Source organism: Arachis hypogaea, chromosome 4 (genome assembly GCF_003086295.3).
Source record: "Arachis hypogaea cultivar Tifrunner chromosome 4, arahy.Tifrunner.gnm2.J5K5, whole genome shotgun sequence".
Classification (NCBI taxonomy): domain Eukaryota; kingdom Viridiplantae; phylum Streptophyta; class Magnoliopsida; order Fabales; family Fabaceae; genus Arachis; species Arachis hypogaea.
This window is the reverse complement of record NC_092039.1, coordinates 120,389,499-120,407,951: the sequence shown is the minus strand read 5'-3', so window position 1 is coordinate 120,407,951 and position 18,453 is coordinate 120,389,499. Positions and strand designations below refer to the sequence as shown.

The 18,453-nt window shown below is 32.5% G+C and overlaps 2 protein-coding genes across 4 annotated transcripts; one reads left to right on the top strand and one right to left on the bottom strand.

The window, feature by feature from the left end:
* Nucleotides 1-5,806: 5,806 nt before the first annotated feature.
* Nucleotides 5,807-16,855, top strand: LOC112797629 (L-aspartate oxidase, chloroplastic-like). 2 transcript variants are annotated; one of them, XM_072236138.1, is made up of 6 exons: nucleotides 5,807-6,538; nucleotides 8,004-8,055; nucleotides 8,291-8,530; nucleotides 8,756-8,812; nucleotides 8,903-8,983; nucleotides 9,343-9,633. In XM_072236138.1, exons 1-6 carry the CDS (start codon nucleotides 6,522-6,524, stop codon nucleotides 9,406-9,408), a joined length of 513 nt encoding a protein of 170 aa, XP_072092239.1. In that variant the 5' UTR covers nucleotides 5,807-6,521; the 3' UTR covers nucleotides 9,409-9,633. The 2 variants fall into 2 exon arrangements, with proteins under 2 accessions (XP_072092239.1, XP_025696450.1); XM_025840665.3 differs by lacking the exons at nucleotides 8,004-8,055; nucleotides 8,291-8,530; nucleotides 8,756-8,812; nucleotides 8,903-8,983; nucleotides 9,343-9,633 and adding an exon at nucleotides 16,077-16,855 and having other exon boundaries at nucleotides 5,813-6,538.
* On the bottom strand, nucleotides 9,913-14,912 carry LOC140184494 (protein ANTAGONIST OF LIKE HETEROCHROMATIN PROTEIN 1-like). 2 transcript variants are annotated; one of them, XM_072236139.1, is made up of 4 exons: nucleotides 14,821-14,912; nucleotides 12,183-12,701; nucleotides 11,871-12,096; nucleotides 11,144-11,776 (listed from the first exon to the last, which is right to left on the bottom strand). In XM_072236139.1, exons 2-4 carry the CDS (start codon nucleotides 12,693-12,695, stop codon nucleotides 11,313-11,315), a joined length of 1,203 nt encoding a protein of 400 aa, XP_072092240.1. In that variant the 5' UTR covers nucleotides 12,696-12,701; nucleotides 14,821-14,912; the 3' UTR covers nucleotides 11,144-11,312. The 2 variants fall into 2 exon arrangements, with proteins under 2 accessions (XP_072092241.1, XP_072092240.1); XM_072236140.1 differs by lacking the exons at nucleotides 11,144-11,776; nucleotides 11,871-12,096; nucleotides 12,183-12,701 and adding exons at nucleotides 9,913-10,652; nucleotides 10,732-11,049 and having other exon boundaries at nucleotides 14,821-14,905.
* Nucleotides 16,856-18,453: the final 1,598 nt, after the last annotated feature.

Genomic DNA, 18,453 nt, shown 5'->3' with positions numbered 1-18,453 from the left:
ACACTATATGGAGACAATCAAAGGGGTTTAAGGTGATGGGCCATGGGGAGAATCTATTCCAATTTTTCTTTGAAAAGGAAATTGACCCGGTTCGAATAGAGAAAGGGGTACCGTGGCTGTTTAAAAATTATATTTTAAACCTATGGAGGTGGTCCGTAGAGACTGAGATTAATGAGAAGGAATTTACTTTCGTTCCATATGGGTACAAATGTGGGGACTACCTGAGCAATGCAAGACAACACGTTTAGGGAGAAAGGTAGGAAAGGCGATGGAAAAGGTCATAGATGATAATGTGTTCACTATGAGGGGGAAAGAAGAAATAATTCTCAAAATTCAAATAAGGATTTTAAAAATTGCAGGCAGAAATAACAAAGTCATAGAGACTCAGATCAAGTATGAGAGAATCATAAACTTCTGCCACTATTGTGGCTGTGTAGGGCATGAAATCAGAGCTTGTAGCCAATATGTGGAGGACTCGGTGAAGGGAAGTCAACAGGAAGAACAGTGGGGACCTTGGCTACAAGCTGAACAACTTGCGAGGAGAACTGGGAACCAAAAGAAAAATTTGCACCCGAATTGGAGGAACAAGGCTGGAGAAGGGAGAGAGAGAGAGAGATCGAACAAACCAACACCGGTGTGTTTAATTAAAAGTTTTGCCAATCTATCTGTCCAGGACAATAATTCATAGGTGCGGGAGGAGGAAGATGAAGTACAGTGGAGGAAAATAGAGGTGCATTAGAGGATCAACATATTTTGGAAAAGAAGGAGAAGGTGGATGAAAATGGATCTGAACAAATACATAAAAACTATTCGCATGCCGTATTTTCTTTTAAAGTAGGGGAGGAATCTAGAGGTAATAAGGGGGTAGGAAGAAAAATATGAAATATCTAGCAAGGAGAAAATATTCTTTCAAATCAATCTTGGGGGTTAAGTGACAATCTGAAAGACACTGGTGAAAGATCACAAAATAAAAAATCATGCTCGGAAGAACAATATTTGGCTGAAAAGGAGGAGGTGCCGCCCATAATTTGGCATCCCAAGAGACATGAAGATGGGAATGTGGAACTATCGGAGTTTGGAAAAACCCCTGACAATTCACAGCATCAAATATATTTTTAAATCTCATTATGTCGAGATTTTGTTCTTATGCGATACAAAGAACAATTCCTTAACTGTGGAGGGTGTGTTGCGGAGAGTCAGATATAATTCTAGGTTCTTAGTGGACCCGATTGGGTTGGCAGGTGGTCTGGTGGTAATGTGAAAAGATAATATTTATGTTTAGATTCTCAGACATGATAACTTTTTTATTCATTTCATAGCTGATGATCAACAAGCAGGGCAAAAATGGGAGGTTATAGGAGTGCACTTGAGTACGAAAGAGGTGAGAAGGATTGAGCAATATAATTGAGTGTTACAGCTTATAGAGATTGGTGGAGATAAGTTAGTTGTCATAGGAGATTTCAATGCAATCAAGGCAAATAACGAAAAGGAGGGTGGTAGAGAAAAATTAAGTACTTCCATATGAAATTTCAATGATTTCATCAATGATGGAGGTTTAATTGATTTGGGTTATGAAGGGAATAAGTTCATGTGGATTAATCGGCAATTCAGAGAAAACCTTGTTAAGGAGAGGCTGGATAGAGCCTTAGCAACTAGTGCTTGGAAAGATGATTGGCCGAATGTTGTGGTCATGCACTTGGAGGACACAGGATCTGAACATAGAACAATTTTATTTAGTACAGAGAAGGAAGGGAGGAGGTTTAAGAGAAGATTCAAATTTCAAGAAAAATGGTGTGATATGGGACATGTTACTGCCATTGTGAAGGAGACTTAGAGAGAAGGAGTGGAGGGTTCACCAATGTTTCAGCTTGTAACTAAAATAAAAAATTCAAACATAAACTTGTGGATTGACAAAAGTCTTCCTGCTCTAACTCTAAGGTCAGAATTCTTAATGTCAAAGAGAATTTGGCTAAAGAGATTGGAAAAGGTGAGCATGCCAATGGCACCGTAGTCTAAAATCTAGAGGCTAAATTGGAGGAAGTTCTGGACCAAAAAGAGAGATATTGGCGAGAAAAATCTAGAGTTAATTGGCTGAATTAGAGCGACCGGAACACAAAGTTCTTTCACTACAAGTTCCAAGCAAGGAATAGAAGAAATAAAATACATTATTTAGAGGACGAAGAAGGGAATAAGCAACAGAGATAGAAGAAATAGCAGAAACAACCCAGAAGTATTTAATTTTGATACTTTTTTTTACCTCAAGCAACTCGAAAGACACAGCCGAAGAGATTCAGGATACTCCAAAGAAAATAGATGCAGTAACTAACCGAAGGCTAGTCTGACCAGTGACAGAAAAAGAGATCAAAGTGACAGTTTTTTCTATCAATCCCTTCTCTGTACCTGGGGATGATAGATTCACTACTAAATTCTATCAGGCTTATTGGGATGTGATTAAAGAGGACAGCATCAGAGCAGTTAGAAGTTTTTTCTATGGAGATAAATTACTTAAGACTTTTAATAATACAAAATATTTGCTTAATTCCTAAAATTTCAAATGGTAGGAATATGAAGCAGATTAGACCTATAAGCCTTAGTAGTGTGTTTTATAAAATTATATCCAAGATCTTGGTGTATAGGTTGCAGCTTGTTCTGAATAGATTGATCAGTGATACACAAAGTGTTTTTGTTAAAGGAAGACTGATTAGTGTCAACGTATTAATTACACATGAATTCATGCATTTCTAAAGAACAAGAAATATGGAGTCATGATTTCACTTTGAAGATCGATATGAGTAAAGCATATGATATGGTGGAATGGTCTTTCATATGGTCTATGATGAGAAAGTTGGGCTTTTGTAATAAATGGGTGGATTGAATTAAGGAGTGTGTGACGATAGTTTCTTGTTCTATTTCTGTGGATGGTCAACCTCATGGTTTCTTTAAACTATGTAGAGGGGTGTGGCAATGAGACTTTTCTGTGCAGAGAGACTTTTCCATCTGCTCCACAGAGGAGAACATAGACAGAAAATTTTTTGATTGAGATTTAATCACCGATGCCCAAAATCAATCACTTATTTTTTGTTGATGACTCAATACTGTTTAGTAAGACTACGAAAGAGGATTGTCGGGGACTAATTCAAATTTTATAGAGTTATAAGGAAATTAGTGGTAAGAAGGTCAACTTGGATAAATCATCAGTGTTCTTTAGCAGAAATACACCAATTTGTACGCAAGATTCCCTAGCTAACATACTCAAAGTTTCTCATATTGGCAATCAAGACAAATATTTAGGACTCCCGTCAGTCATCCAAAAGTCTAAGAGGACAACATTTAATTACATAAAGGATAAGGTTACGCAAAAGCTTCAACACTACAAAAGCTTCAACACTAGAAAAGGACTTTACTTTCATCAAGTGGCAAGGAGGTGTTAATAAAAGTCGTCGCAACTGCTATACCACTTTATACCTTAAATTGTTTCAAGCTGTCAAAACCGCTACTTGAAAAAATTCAGAGGACAATTCTATAATTCTGGTGGGGACGAAAGGGAAGCGAAAGGAGGATGCAGTGGATAAGTTGGAGAATTACTTGTAGGTCGAAAGAATAAGGGGAATTGAACTTCAAGGATCTAAAAGCCTTCAACCTTGCTATATTAGCTAAGGAAGGGTGGAGACTATTGACTAGACTTAATTCCCTGATTTCTAAAGTTTATAAAAGTAAATACTACAGATTTTCTAGTTTCTACGGGCTGAGACAGGTACCAACCCGTCATGGGGTTGAAAGAGCGTGTTGGAGAGTTGAAAAATTCTGAAAAAAGGTATTCTTTAGAGAATAGGACGAGGCAGCATGATAAGTATTACACAGAATTTATGGGTCAAAGAGTTTACTGCCATAATACATATTCAATGGGTTGCATAACTAATGTTATCAAATAGACAATGGAATCAAACAAAAATAAAAGATCGTTTCAATCCAGCAATAGAAGAGAAAATTATTAACACAAAAATTGTATAAGGAGAATACTACATTAGCTGGTTAAAGGAGAAGAAAGAAAGCTATTCAGTCTCATTTGATTATAAACTTGCATTTCAAGTTTATCATCCTCCAGAGGAATTTTTCCCTGTACAGTGCCAAAAAAATTCATATGATCAGGAATATGGAGTTTTAAAAGCCGACCCAAGGTAAAGAATTTTCTTATGGAACTAATGCATAATGGATTACCAATCAAATTAAAGCTCCACACTTGAATCTCCTAGATTAATCCTATCTGTCCACGGTGTAATTCACCAGAAAAATCAACTTCACATTGTTTGTGGGTTTGTCTAGATTCAGCAGAAGCTTGGAGGCTATTGGGTATTCATCATCCAGCAGTTACCGATGAGCCATGGTGATAATGGGAAGAATCACAAAATCAGAACAAAAGATGAAGACAATTGAAGGAGATAAAGGAATTTGTAGCTAACCTGGCATGACAGATTTGGAAATCCAGAAATGAACAAGTTTTTGAAAGTAAGAGGAAGCTGCCTGTGAAAGTTGTTCACGCTGTTCGAGAGCTCATGGAAGAGTGCACGACCCGTTGCCTTTCCCACTTCTCCTTCTTAAAGATGACTTTACCAATTTCTTTTATTACTTCAATTGCATAATTATTTAATTGATTGGTAAAATTTTTTCATGTGGGTCATTATTATGTGTGATGTCTGGTTTTGGACCAATTTTATTCAAGAAATAAAAGTAATTATCTTAGAAAAAAAATCAAATCCTCACTATTTTTGACCCTTACTTCTCACTTTTCCAACAAAAATTTAGTGATAAATGCATTTATATATAACAAAATAATAATTTATATAATATATATTTACATATTTTAATATTGACAAATAATAATTTTAATTTATTTTCAAAAATATTCTTGATGGTGAGGGAGGCAGCATGGATGGCGAGCCACGCCGTACGAGAAAGTGACAACGATGATGAGACACGTACATGAGTAAGGAGATACGACGTCGCAGTGCTAGCAAACTACAGATGAAGGCGACAACGCAGTGAAGGAGATGCACAAGAGCCAGAGAGACGAGGCAAAGGAGCCGATGATGTGGCAGCAACCGTGTGGTGGCGGTGGCTAGTGATTTTATTTTTCGTGAGTGTGAGAGAGTTAGAGGCCCTGCCTCTCTGAATGAGATATTGAAAGGGTAAAGTAAGGATGGGTTGACGAGGCTTCGAATGAAGGTTAAGGTTTCTTTTTAAAAAAAAAGTGTTTCGAATTGGTCTGAATTTCTTAAATCCTTCAGTTTATGAATTTTTACTAAAATCGACCAGGCCGAATCGAATCTTACTGATTCTTTTCCTTGTACAGTTAGATATCTTAACCAGACCGACTTCTTGATCGGTTTGTCAATTTTTCGGCCCAACCAAGTAGGTCAATCCGATTCTAATAACTATGACTAAAACAATACTTTACTCCAAAAAAAAAAACCTAATAAAAAGTGATTAAATATTCATAAAAGATATAAGTTCAAATTCTTACTATTCGATCCCTACTTCTCACTTTTCCAATGGAACTCTAATAATGAATGCATTTATATATAACAACATAATAATTTATATAATATACATTTACATATTCTTAATATTGACAAATAATAATTTTGATTTTTTTTCAAAAATAGCCTTGATGATAATAACTAAACATTGGGGAAAATATTTAAAACAACAGAATTGATTATTACTTCTAATGAAAATATATTTTTTCTTATTGCCAGATCTTTTTTCCTCTTGTATATATATAACTCCTTTAGCTGAGTGTTAACCTAACAAACACACTAATAGTCTCCCAACACCCACATACATTGCAAGAAAATAACCCTTCACCTTCACAATATTATACATACATATGGAGACCAAAGCCATAGCTACAAGACCACATTGTTTGGTGTTATCATTCCCAGGTCAAGGCCACATAAACCCCATGATTCAGTTCTCAAAGCTATTGGTACATGAAGGGGTGAAAATAACACTAGCCACCACATGTTTTTACTCCAAGACCTTACAAAATGTACCACCTTACATATCACTTGAATCAATCTCTGATGGGTTTCACAATGGTGGATTGGGTGAAGCTGGAACCTTTAAGGCCTATTTGGACCGGTTTTGTCAAGTGGGCCCACCAACCCTTGTTGATCTTATAGAAAAGCTTGCTAAATTAGGAAACCCAATAGATTGCATTATCTATGATTCAGTGGCACCATGGGCATTAGATGTTGCCAAAAGATTTGGCATAGTAGGTGCTTCTTACTTCACTCAAAATATGGCTGTGAATAGCATATATTATCATGTTAAATTGGGAAAGATTAAGGTTCCTCTGATTGAGAATGAAATTTCACTTCCTTCTATGCCTAAACTTCAACTTTGTGACATGCCTTCTTTCTTCCACAATTGTGATGATGAAGATTTGGCTATGCTTGGCTTGGTAGTGGGTCAATTCTCCAACGTTGACAAAGCTGATTGGGTCCTATGCAATTCATTTTATGAGCTGGACAAAGAGGTAAGCAATTATAATTATAAAGACTAATGTATTAATGATCAGAAATATAATAATTATTTATGTTATCTTTTTTTATTAATTTAAATTTTGAAAGAAATAGTATTATAATATGATATTAAAATTTTATGTCTGAAAAATTTAGAATTTGATCTTTAATGAATTCTAAAAATAAAAAAAATAGCATTTGACAAAAAAAATTATACAAAAATTAAGCAAAGTCAAAAAGAAACTTTCATTTGAGGGATAGTATTAAAGATATAACTATTCATGTTGCTTTTTCCTATCGATTTAAGTTTTTGAAAAAAATAATATCATAATATTAACAAAGAATATTTTAAAATATGAGATTAATTAAAATAATATAATTTTTTTATTTTAAGTTATATTTTTGAATTCATGTTTTAGGAATAGCAAATGAATATTTTTTTTCTTATGAATTATATATAATGACAAATAAAAAAAATTATGCATCAAATTTCTCTCATATTTCATTTATATATTAGATATATACATACAAAGTGTTTATATGTATATATACAACATCTAGTGAGAATAAAAAAAATGTGGCGCACATTTTTTTCTTAATTTATTTTTGTCCTCAATTTTTCTAATTTATTTTTGTTATTACTAAAAGTTGAACCAAGATTTCTTATTAGAAGAATAATATATCTATCATCTTAATTAATTGACATTGCAATTTGTTTCCATATTACACACATTGAATATAATAGAAAGGTCACTAGCTAACTCACTATTGTAATTTAAGAAATGAAGAGAAATCATTCTTGTTGTAAAGTAGCTAATCAGTTGAGTTTATTTAATATTAACTAACTATCATATATTGAAAAGGAAGAGAACATAGATACACTTTATAGGGGAAAATATATTGTCATTAAATTCTCCAACTAATCAATATATAGTAATACTACAGAAATACCAATACAAAATTACTTTCTTTAACTTAATATTTATATTTGTGCATATAATATTTATAATAAGTTTAGTTAATATATATGTTGTAGTGACACTAATACAGACACGGACAGTTAGGTAGCGTTTGGCAGAGAGACAAAGACTGAAAGATAGATACTGAGAGACAGAGACTGAGAAACAAGAATTAAAATAAGTCTCAGTATTATGTTTGGTATAAAATATCATTTAAAATAAAATACAGAGACTAAAATAAATGAAATGACCAAATTATCCCTACTAATTAAAAGAAAAAAACAAAAATAAAACCCAAATCCAATCCTTCAGACAACCATTTCCCCTTCCTCCTTTCTCAATCCCTAATCTCCCATCATTTCACCCAATTTCGCCGCGTCAATCTCTTGCTTGGCGTCGAGTTCGCCGTCGACGAGGAAGCCTTGCCACCGTTTCATCAATTCCTTCGCTTTTTACGGTTCTCTCCATCTGTCTCTCTCTTTCTCTCTTGCTCTCTCTCACTTTCTTCTGTTAGTTGCAGGGGCAATTTGGTTGCTATTCATGCTGGAAACAGGGGCTATCCTCCGAATAAGGTATGTAAGCTGATGATTATGATAATTTTGATACCAAATTTCTGATGTTTCCTTGTCTTTGCAAAAGGGTAAAAATTTCAACAAAGGGCATGTGTAAAAATTTGAACAGAACTGTTCTTATTATAGAGATGATTATTTTGAGCATGATAGAATTACATATATACTTGTAAGCAATCACTGGTTTCTCTGACTACTGCGTCAAGTTTTGAACTAAGTATGACCCTTCCTTTTCCAGGTTGTCTGTACTGAAGGACCCGACAAAGTCAGAGAATTAATTGCCATAGGCGCTTCATTTGATCATGGAGAAGATGGTAACTTGCATCTAGTGAGGGAAGGGGGTCATTCACATTGTCGAATTGTTCATGCTGCTGATATTACTGGAAAAGAAATTGAAAGGGCTCTGCTAAAGTCAGTTGTTAATCCTAATATTTTTGTGTTTGAACACCATTTGGCTATAAATCTTCTCACTTGTCAGGTTTGTTTTCTCTGATATTATTTTATTTTTATACTAATGGTTTTGTACTGTATCCCTTGCTGGTACCTCGCTCCAAGCATGCTGGTATTTGTCAAATATTTGAAGTTTTAAATTCATGGGCTCCATTCACTTGAAATTGTTGCTGTTCAAATTTTACTAGGTACATTTTGAATGACTCAGTGCGTTCTCTAACTAAAAATATAAAATATGCCACTGGTATTGTAGGATGGATCTGATATCACTTGTGTTGGTATTGACACTCTGAATACTGAAACATTAGAGGTCGGGAAAGTGATTTTGTGCAATTGCTTGAGAAAGATGTTATTGCTATTGTTGAATATATTTCTGAATTTTCATCTTTTTAGTTTTTAGGTGGTAAGATTCCTTTCAAATGTGACTTTGCTTGCATCTGGTGGAGCTAGACATATTTATCCCAAAACTACAAATCCTCTGGTAGACCTCTTTTCTATTAATAAGATAGTTTTATCTTAAAAACTAAAGTTTACAAATAAACTACTGATTATTGTTATTTACTCATTTGCAACATCTTATTAATTTATTCTGATGATACACTATAAATTTAGAAATAGCATGATTAAAATATAAACAAAATTAATAAGGTCTAGTTTAAGCTGAAATTGTTGATTGATTAAGTGGTTTTCTTTGTCCTTGTAAGTGTTAATTGATGGCAGTGAAGTGATCCATCTTATTCTGGTTGCACACTTAATATGTTGACTTACTTATAGTGCATGACCTGCATTTTATGGTCTTATTTCTTTTAATTTAACTTGTTTATCTTTTTGTTATCGAAGGTGGCTACCGGAGATGGAATTGCCATGTCACACCGAGCTCAAGCTGTGATTTCAAACATGGAGTAAGTAGATGAAGGCAAAAGGATACATAACTTATGCATCACAAAATCTCTTGAAGGCAAAAGGAACTACATATTAAGTTATAGTGTGGGGTTTTAAATTGCAGCATGAGTATTTATGTGTAATTTGTTTGTATTTGTAAACATGTTGTAAAAGCATGTATATGAATGAATTAGATTGGCTGATTTGTTGACATTAAATTTTTGAAATTAGATTGGCTGTTTTGGGAAATTCTTGTATTCTTTACCTAATTCCAAACAAAACAACTGCAAAATCTGATCCAACTAAAAAGTTATATTATCATAATATCATACAAAGCATTTAATATAGATGGGAATAACAACTTGCTAATAACATAGATGGAAGGACACTGAATTTAGCATATTGAACTCATTAATGTAAATTCACGAAGCATTAGTTTGAATATTCAGTATGTAACATTACCTTGAAAATTTATGAAGCAATAATTTGAAAAGTCAGAATCTAATAATAACTTGTGAATTAGGACATTTCACCTAATAATTTATTGAATTCATAAAAATAACTAAATCATCCTAATAAGTTAATGAATTCATAAAAATAACTACATAAAAATAACTAAATCATCCTAAATTCATAAAAATAACTAAATCATCCTAACTAGTTATTGAATTCATAAAAATAACTAAATCATCCTAACTATGTTCAACAAGAATTGTTAACTAGAACCACTTATTCTAATTGAGAATGGATCGCACATAACCACTCTTCTGAGAATCCTTCAAACCCCAGAAAACCTTCTCCATCTGTGCATTATTAGCAAACTTCACTGCAACCTGCACCACCTCATCGTTATCGAATCCAAGCTGTTCAAGCTTCTCACCGACCATGAACTTCTCATTCACCCCAGATATAGCATCAGCAAGAACTTGGGCATTCCTTCCTTGTTCAGCAGTCGAAAATTGCACCTGTTCAACCATCCTCTCTAGAATATCATTTTGCTTCCGCTTCTTTCCCGAATGCCTTCCGCTAGCTGCACAAGCATCAGAGTGTGAACCTGCTCCTTGTCCTTCATGAAAACTTACATTTGCTGACATTCCAAAATCGTCCAAACTTGGACAATGATTTTCCTCCTCCTCTTGAACTTGCTCCTGTGCGTCAAAACCACTGACTGCACCTGCACCCGTGGCTCGATCCTTTCCGAATATACCCTCTAATCGGTGGAACAAAGGGAATGGCTTACCAGGAGTATAAAATTTGGTTGGGTGTGCCTGTGATGAAACTTACAGAAGTTAATATACATATTCTAAAGTCACTAATAAAATAATTTCAAGTAAGTTTGTTAACAACCTTCATCCACGCATCAAGAACGTCTCTACTGTCAACATCTACGCACTGTTTTTCAGAATTCCACCCAAATCCACTGCATGCCAGCATCTCAGAGGCATATTGATACTTCTCCTTCAGTCGCTTATGCTTATTCTTGCAATGCTTGGCAGTTACCGTACAAGTTGGGAATGCTTCCAACATCTTCAGGGCTAATTTTTCAAAAGTTCCTGGTCTAAATTGTCCACAATCAGCTTTCAAACCATCAACAACACACTCCTCCATGAAACCAACAAATGCTTCAGTTTCTTCATCAGTCCACATGCGTTTGTCCATTGTCATCTAAGAAATGTAACATGCAATAAGTTGTACAATCCATTAAAATCAAACATCACCTATGATAATAGAAATCTAACAATGCAATAATTAATCATATTAATAATTATGAATATTACAAACAAGGCTTACAATAAACCATTTAAAAATTTCAATGACAAAAAATCCAACAAAACAATGGAATGTCTTTCGCACACAAATTTAGCTATTACATCACAAGTTTCATGCCAAATTAAACCTGGAGATTCAAGTTGGGCCTATAATCTATCCTACTCCGTACGACTAGTTCGCCACTCTTCGTACATCTCAATTGCAATGTTGTCACGCCATTGTGTCCACTCATTCGTATTTTCAACCACATCGATCAACTCATCTGGTGCTTCCTCTTCGACGGGTAGAAATTCATCTAAGAAGCTAGTTTGCTCTTCCGGATCCATATCCATGTTCTTCCGAATAAAATTTTGCAACAGACAACAAGCAATTATGATCTGATTTTGTGTTTTTATAGGGTAAAAGCTAGGACTTCTTAAAATTGACCATCTCTTCTTAAGTAATCCAAAGCATCGCTCTATGACATTCCTAGCAGAAGAATGCTTTCTATTAAAATACTCCTGATAGTTGCGAGGTGCACGTGTTCCTTGAGCCCACTTTCTAACATGATAGCGAGTGCCTCTATATGGTGCTAGGAACCCAGGACCATTTGTGTAACCCGCATCCACTAAATAGTAATTACCTATAAATATTACATACAAACAAAATAAGCTCTACAACTGTGCAGTCAAGCTTAATATCAAAATCTAACTTATGACTTATAAATTAGATATTACCATGAGGTATCTTGAGACTATTACCACGAGTGATTGCATCTCGAAGTATTCTTGAATCAGATGCCGATCCCTCCCATCCACTAAGTACATAAACAAAGCTCATATCTCGGTTACACACTCCTAGGACATTAGTACATATTTTACCCTTCCTTGTTCTATATCTTGACTTATCAGACTCGGGAACTGTCACCTCTATATAAGTGCCATCTAATGCTCCCAAGCAACCCTATAATTCACAAAAAATTACAAATTTTAGATAGACAATCCTTTCAGGCTTAAAACAAATTACATACATAATCCATTTAGGTTTACCTTAAACTTTCTCCATGTTGGGTCTATGCAATCCTCTTCAACCGGTGAAGCCTTGGCGAATAACAAGTTTTGTATACGTATAATAGCCTTTAAAACCTTATTGAAATACTTACTAACTGTTTTTCCAGACCTACAAAATCTAACTTGTAGACTACGGTTTTTCTTGTGATGAGCTAAGATAATTAAAAAAGTTGCAACTTGTTCCGGCAAGCTTACTTGACCATCCTCACAAAGTCCTCCTTGGACTTGAAGCAATTCGCACAAATTAGCAAAGGCATTTGTGTTCATTCTTAACTCCCAAATACAATTCCTATCACCCTCACCAATAATACGCTCTAAAGCATCACGTCTAATTCTACTATTCATTCTTCCGCCTAATGACACTTCCCCACTACTTCTATTCCTAAAGTACACAAATAATGTAAGAACAAAGTTCAACACCAAATTATCATGCTTCGATCTCATCGTTTCATAAAAAGAAACACATCGTTTAATAATCTCCGACCGCTCCATTCCTTCCTAACAAAATCATTTCATACAAAATAAGCATAAACATTCAATTTACTCAAATCAAAATCTAAACTAGATATAATCATTCAATGTCTTTTGTCACATGTACTTGAAATAAGAACAGGTCAATAGCCAAATAGCCATAGTAGTACAATTTATAGCAATGGAATTAGTTACTTAATACATGTTATTGTCATTTTTGTCCATGTCAATTTCATGTGACTTGAAACGTGTCTTCATTTTAGCATAGAGGCAGGGGCAACTCTCATAATTAAAAACATTGATATTCAAATTTCAAACCGACCAAGTCAAAATCAATTCAATAAACCAGTAACACTGATTTATTTAATATATGGTTAGTACCATACCCACATCAACCTTATCACCCTTGTTTTGCATGCTGTACTTATTTACAATCTCCCATGTATCGAAAAAAATAATCAATTAATTTCATACTCCTAAGAACTTAGGAGTAATATTATTTGTACAAGAAAAGTTAATAACTTTATTTAGAATACTAATTTTCTTCCCAATATTTATATGAACTACCAACTTACTTTTTTGCTAAAGACAAACACAACTAGCATTTCTGGCTCCAAAGACCAGAGAGTGAAGATTGGAGTATCATAGAGCACAAATTCAGCTCAAAAAGTAAGTAACCTACCAAATCATAAAACTCATATATTTGGTTCTTCTATTGGTAAAAGATGTTAAATAAATAAATAAGTGCCATCAACTGCTAACATCCTCTAATATTTGATGCAGATTTTGCAAGCTGTCTACTTTTTCAAGTTCTGAATTGTAATATACTCAAAAGGGTCATTACTATGGTGCTCCCCTTGAGCATCAAAACGTTGTTCCCCGCAAATAAAGCCAGCTTTATTAGCAAAAAGGGTCAAAAGAGGAAAAATAAAAATAAAAAACAAAATTAGAAGCAACACATCTTAGAAAAATTCATGCATTTGCAGTTTGCATAGACCATGAATTAATTAGATACTCTGTGCATTGCAATTCTAGAACTGAAATAAAAAAGTTAGCTTCGAAAATTTTCGTTGGTACGGTCTGGAAGTCTGATAATCATTTAATTTTCATTTCATTATATATGCTAAAATAAAGTTGAGGCAAATGTTGAATGCAGATTATATAACACAATAATTAAGAGATGTATTAATCAGAAAAGATTTTATTTTATACATGCAAGGCATTGGCATTACTAAATGGAGGAAAATAAATTTGTCCTATTCAAGCAATTCAACTCTATTATTATATGAAGGAATTAACTAACCCTTTCAGTAGCACCAACCCAATTTACAACAACACATATGATCCACGGCAATATATATAGTACCAGGGAACAAGATTCAGCACACTTTTCTGATAATAATACTTCACACAACTATTTTAAACTTGCAATACATTAAAATTAAATTCAATTTAAAAAAAATGTAAATGCAGAATAAAAGGCATGTAATCAAAACAAGGATGAAAAAACTGAGCTGGTTCGGTTGTCCCAGCAGAAAAATATAAAAATTGTTCACCTGTTTTTCAAAAGTCGGTTCAATTTCCATTGAAGAAAATCACCTCCATCATCATTGAAAATTGAAAATAATTACTACATCATCTAACTAAACATGAAAGCTTGACTAAGCATAAGTTAATTTCACCTCAAAGCCTACTACAAAATTACACATTAATCCATCAAAGTTCAAATAAGACATCATATGACAGAATATAAAATCAGTTCTAAATAAGATAAGAAAAAACATGACTGGTCCACACTCCACACATCATGATTTATGAACTAAATGCACATATCACATAAAACACACTTCCCAAATACATTTGACAAAAATAGAAAATACCGAAATAGAAGATAATCTGCAGAAGGCGCTGAAATTTACCAAAAATTTCAACAAGTAGAGCAGTAGAAATTTTGAATAAAAAATCATATAACTCCATACAACTTCTATAAAACTGCAATAAAAAGCAACACAAATGCGAAAGATACACGAAGAGACGACAAGCAAAATGCAAATATGGAGGAGAAGAGAAGAGAAATAGAAGCTTCACGAGGATACCATGAATTGAAAAATATGCCTACAAAGATGAAGGTGTGACGGCGACTAACCTTGCTCACGGTGGTTCAACGATTTCGACGACGAGGTAGTGGTCTTGCAGGCGGCGATGGGCAGCGGCAGCAGCTTCAGGGTTAGCTCCAAGGTCTGATTAACATTATATTAGAAGAACTCAACCCTGATTATTTGATTTGGTCAAAAGGGCAAATTAGGAATTAGATAATTAGAATGAGGGTATTTTGGACATAAATTGTTATTTAAATTTCTGTCTCCGTCTCTGTCTCTGTGTCTCTACTTTTTGGAAGTACTGAAATACTGAAATTTTTAAGACAGAGACTGAAATTTTAGTACCAGTCTTTAGACCAACAAACATGATACTGAGACAGAGTCCCCCAGTCTCTGTCTCAGTACCTCAAAACAAACGCTACCTTATAGAACACGTCGACACATAAATTTTAAATTCTTGTAAGACATAGAGATACATATATATATATATATATATATATATATATATATATATATATATATATATATATATATAAAATCTGAAGTATTTTTTAGAAAAATGATAATGATATTTTGACATTTTATTAATATTAAAATATAAATTAATTTTTTAATTATATAAAATATTTAAAATATTTTTTATTTTAATAAATAACAATATATATTATTTCTAAATTTATTTCAACAATACATATTAAAAATAAGACTAAACACGCTAACACGTAATAGTAATTAGGTGTGTCCAAACGTATTCGGTGAAGATTTTTTTATTTTTTATCAAAACACGGTTGGACACGACAGACACGTGTGTTAGACGAGTGTCGATGAGTATCGTATTCAAAATGTAAACACGACAACTCAACGAAGTACCCATATTTCATAGGTGTCCATACTTCATAGGTTAACATGTGTCTTATTTATATCGGCACAAATTAAGATTATTATTAATAAAAATTTTTAAATATTTTGTTTGAATAAATGAATCATAATTATATTAAAAATTAAACTTTGCATAATTTTTTATAATAAAATCTATATATAATTATATATTTATTATATTTAATATTATTCAATTATATCAACAAATAATTAAAGAATATAAAATAAAATGAGTAATAATTAAAAATATAAAATAAAGTTATTTTAAATTAATTTTTTTTCTTTCAAACATTATTATAAAAATGTATTCATTTTACTCTTGCTTTTTGGATAAAGTTTCTCATTCAACATGCATAATGTTATCATGGTTCATAAATCATATTTCTCAAAGGCCTATTACTTACTGAAATATATATGACTTTAGGTGACAGATTGGACTACCAAGATTTGGCCAAAATTTAGAACCATCGGACCAAATATTCCCTCTGTATTTTTGGACAAGCGAATTAAGGATGATGAAGATTATGGAGCTGCAGCATTCAAGAGTGAAGAAGAATGCATGGAATGGCTAGACAATAAACCAAATCGATCGGTTGTTTATGCCTCATTTGGGAGCTTGGTTCCTCTTGATGAAGAACAAATGAGAGAAATAGCATATGGTCTAAGAGATAGTAATCATTATTTTTTGTGGGTGGTTAGAACCTCTGAAGAGATTAAACTTCCAAAAGATTTTGCAAAGAAATCAGAGAAGGGTTTGGTAGTAACATGGTGCTCCCAATTGAAAGTACTAGCTCATGAATCTGTGGCATGTTTTGTAACACATTGTGGTTGGAACTCTACATTGGAAACTTTAAGTTTAGGAGTTCCAACTATTTTAGTGCCACAATGGTCTGATCAAATCACAAATGCAAAGTATATGGTTGATGTTTGGAAAGTGGGAATTAGAGTTCCCATTGATGAGAAAAAGATTGTGAAGAGTGAAGCGTTGAGGGATTGCATACAGGAAATGATGGAGTGTGAGAAAGGAAAACAGATGAAGAATAATGCCATGCAATGGAAATCTTTGGTTCTAAGATCAGTTAGCGATGGAGGTGGAAGTTCTTATGAAAACATCATGGAATTTGTGAATAGCTTGTTTACATGCTCTCAATTATTACAAGAAGTTATTTCTTAGTCATATCAACAATAATTTGTAATACTATTACAGAGGAGTGCTAGGGAGCAGTAATTTTTGTGATTTGTAACCATCAAAAAGTCATTAATAATATTTTTAATGGTGTGAGATTTTATCCAATGATATAAAATTACTCACTTTTCTTTTGTTGGTTACATGCTGGCTAAAATTTAATAAAGTTGTTAGTCCTAAACTTTTTCGCTATTTTATATAGCTTATGATGGGAGCTTTTTTTTATGATTAATAATATTTAAGCATTATTAATATTTAAATTCATCTCAGCAATGTCGTATTATGTCCATGTTATTTCACCCAATTGACAGGAAAAAAAACAGTTAAGGTTTACTTCGTAATTATCTTTTGTATAGATTTTGTTTTTTTTAATTAATTTTATATTAATTTTTTTTATTTTAGTGTCAACAAAGATCCAACTCTACACTTTTAAGTTATAAAAATTTTAATATTATATTATAAAACTACCAAAAAATTTAATTAAACTGATAGGAGAAAATACCTAAAATAATTACATGTTTTATATTTGACAACTAACCAATATATCTATGAAAAGTAATAAAAAATTTCTATGCAGACATGAGTGTGTAGTCACCCACACCTTAAAAGCTCTTGGATGAGTTGAAAACTCTTGTGAAAAAAGAAACTCTAAATTAAATAATAGTAATCAATAGTCAATAGTATACTGAAAAAGATGTTCAGATCGATATATAATTATATAGCAGCCACTCATATATGAGAGCTAAAGAGTTATTGATTAAAGAAAAAGAAGAAAACTTTAAGTTCTCCTCTGCGTAGATCAATAATTGAAAGGCAATAATTTACTTGAGTGGCAAAAGCCATTCACAGTCATATGCTGTTTATAACTATATATATTTCTCTTCATTGATATATAGGCTTCTACTGTTTTAATTTCTCCCGTGCCTGTCTAATTTTGTGGTAGTTTGTTTGATTTTATATACTTTTTTTTAATTGTGTAAACAATAAAAATTACAAAAATAGCATATAGGACATATTATATATTCACTTCTCTTGAAATTGAAATTATAGGTGATACTGAATTCATATTATTATTATTATTTAATAGCAACGTTCATAACGATGATCTCGATTAAAAACGTGAATGTTATATTTATGAAAAAAAGTCATTAACATATTATATCACAGATAATATTAGAAAAAAAATAATTTTAAAATATATTATTTAGTTTAATATTTATAATTTTATTTCTGTAATATTTATAATTATATATTTATTAGATTTAATATTATCTAATTATTTCAGCAAAAATTAAATAATATAAAATAAAATAATTTTTGACTGATTTTTTATTATTGTCTTTAAAATATTTTTGTTATAATAATAATAATAATAATAATAATAATAATAATAATAATAATAATAATGACCAAAAAGTAAATATATTCTTTAATTTTACAATTATAAATAAAGTATCGCGAATAGTGTAGCTGATAAAGTTGATAGCTGAGAGCCATTAGATAAAAATTTAGTCAAATTAGTTAAATCATCTAACGGCTCTCAATTATCAATTTCACCCGAAGTCTTTTCACTATTTGAAAATTAATTAACCTAGTATATATATATATAATAACT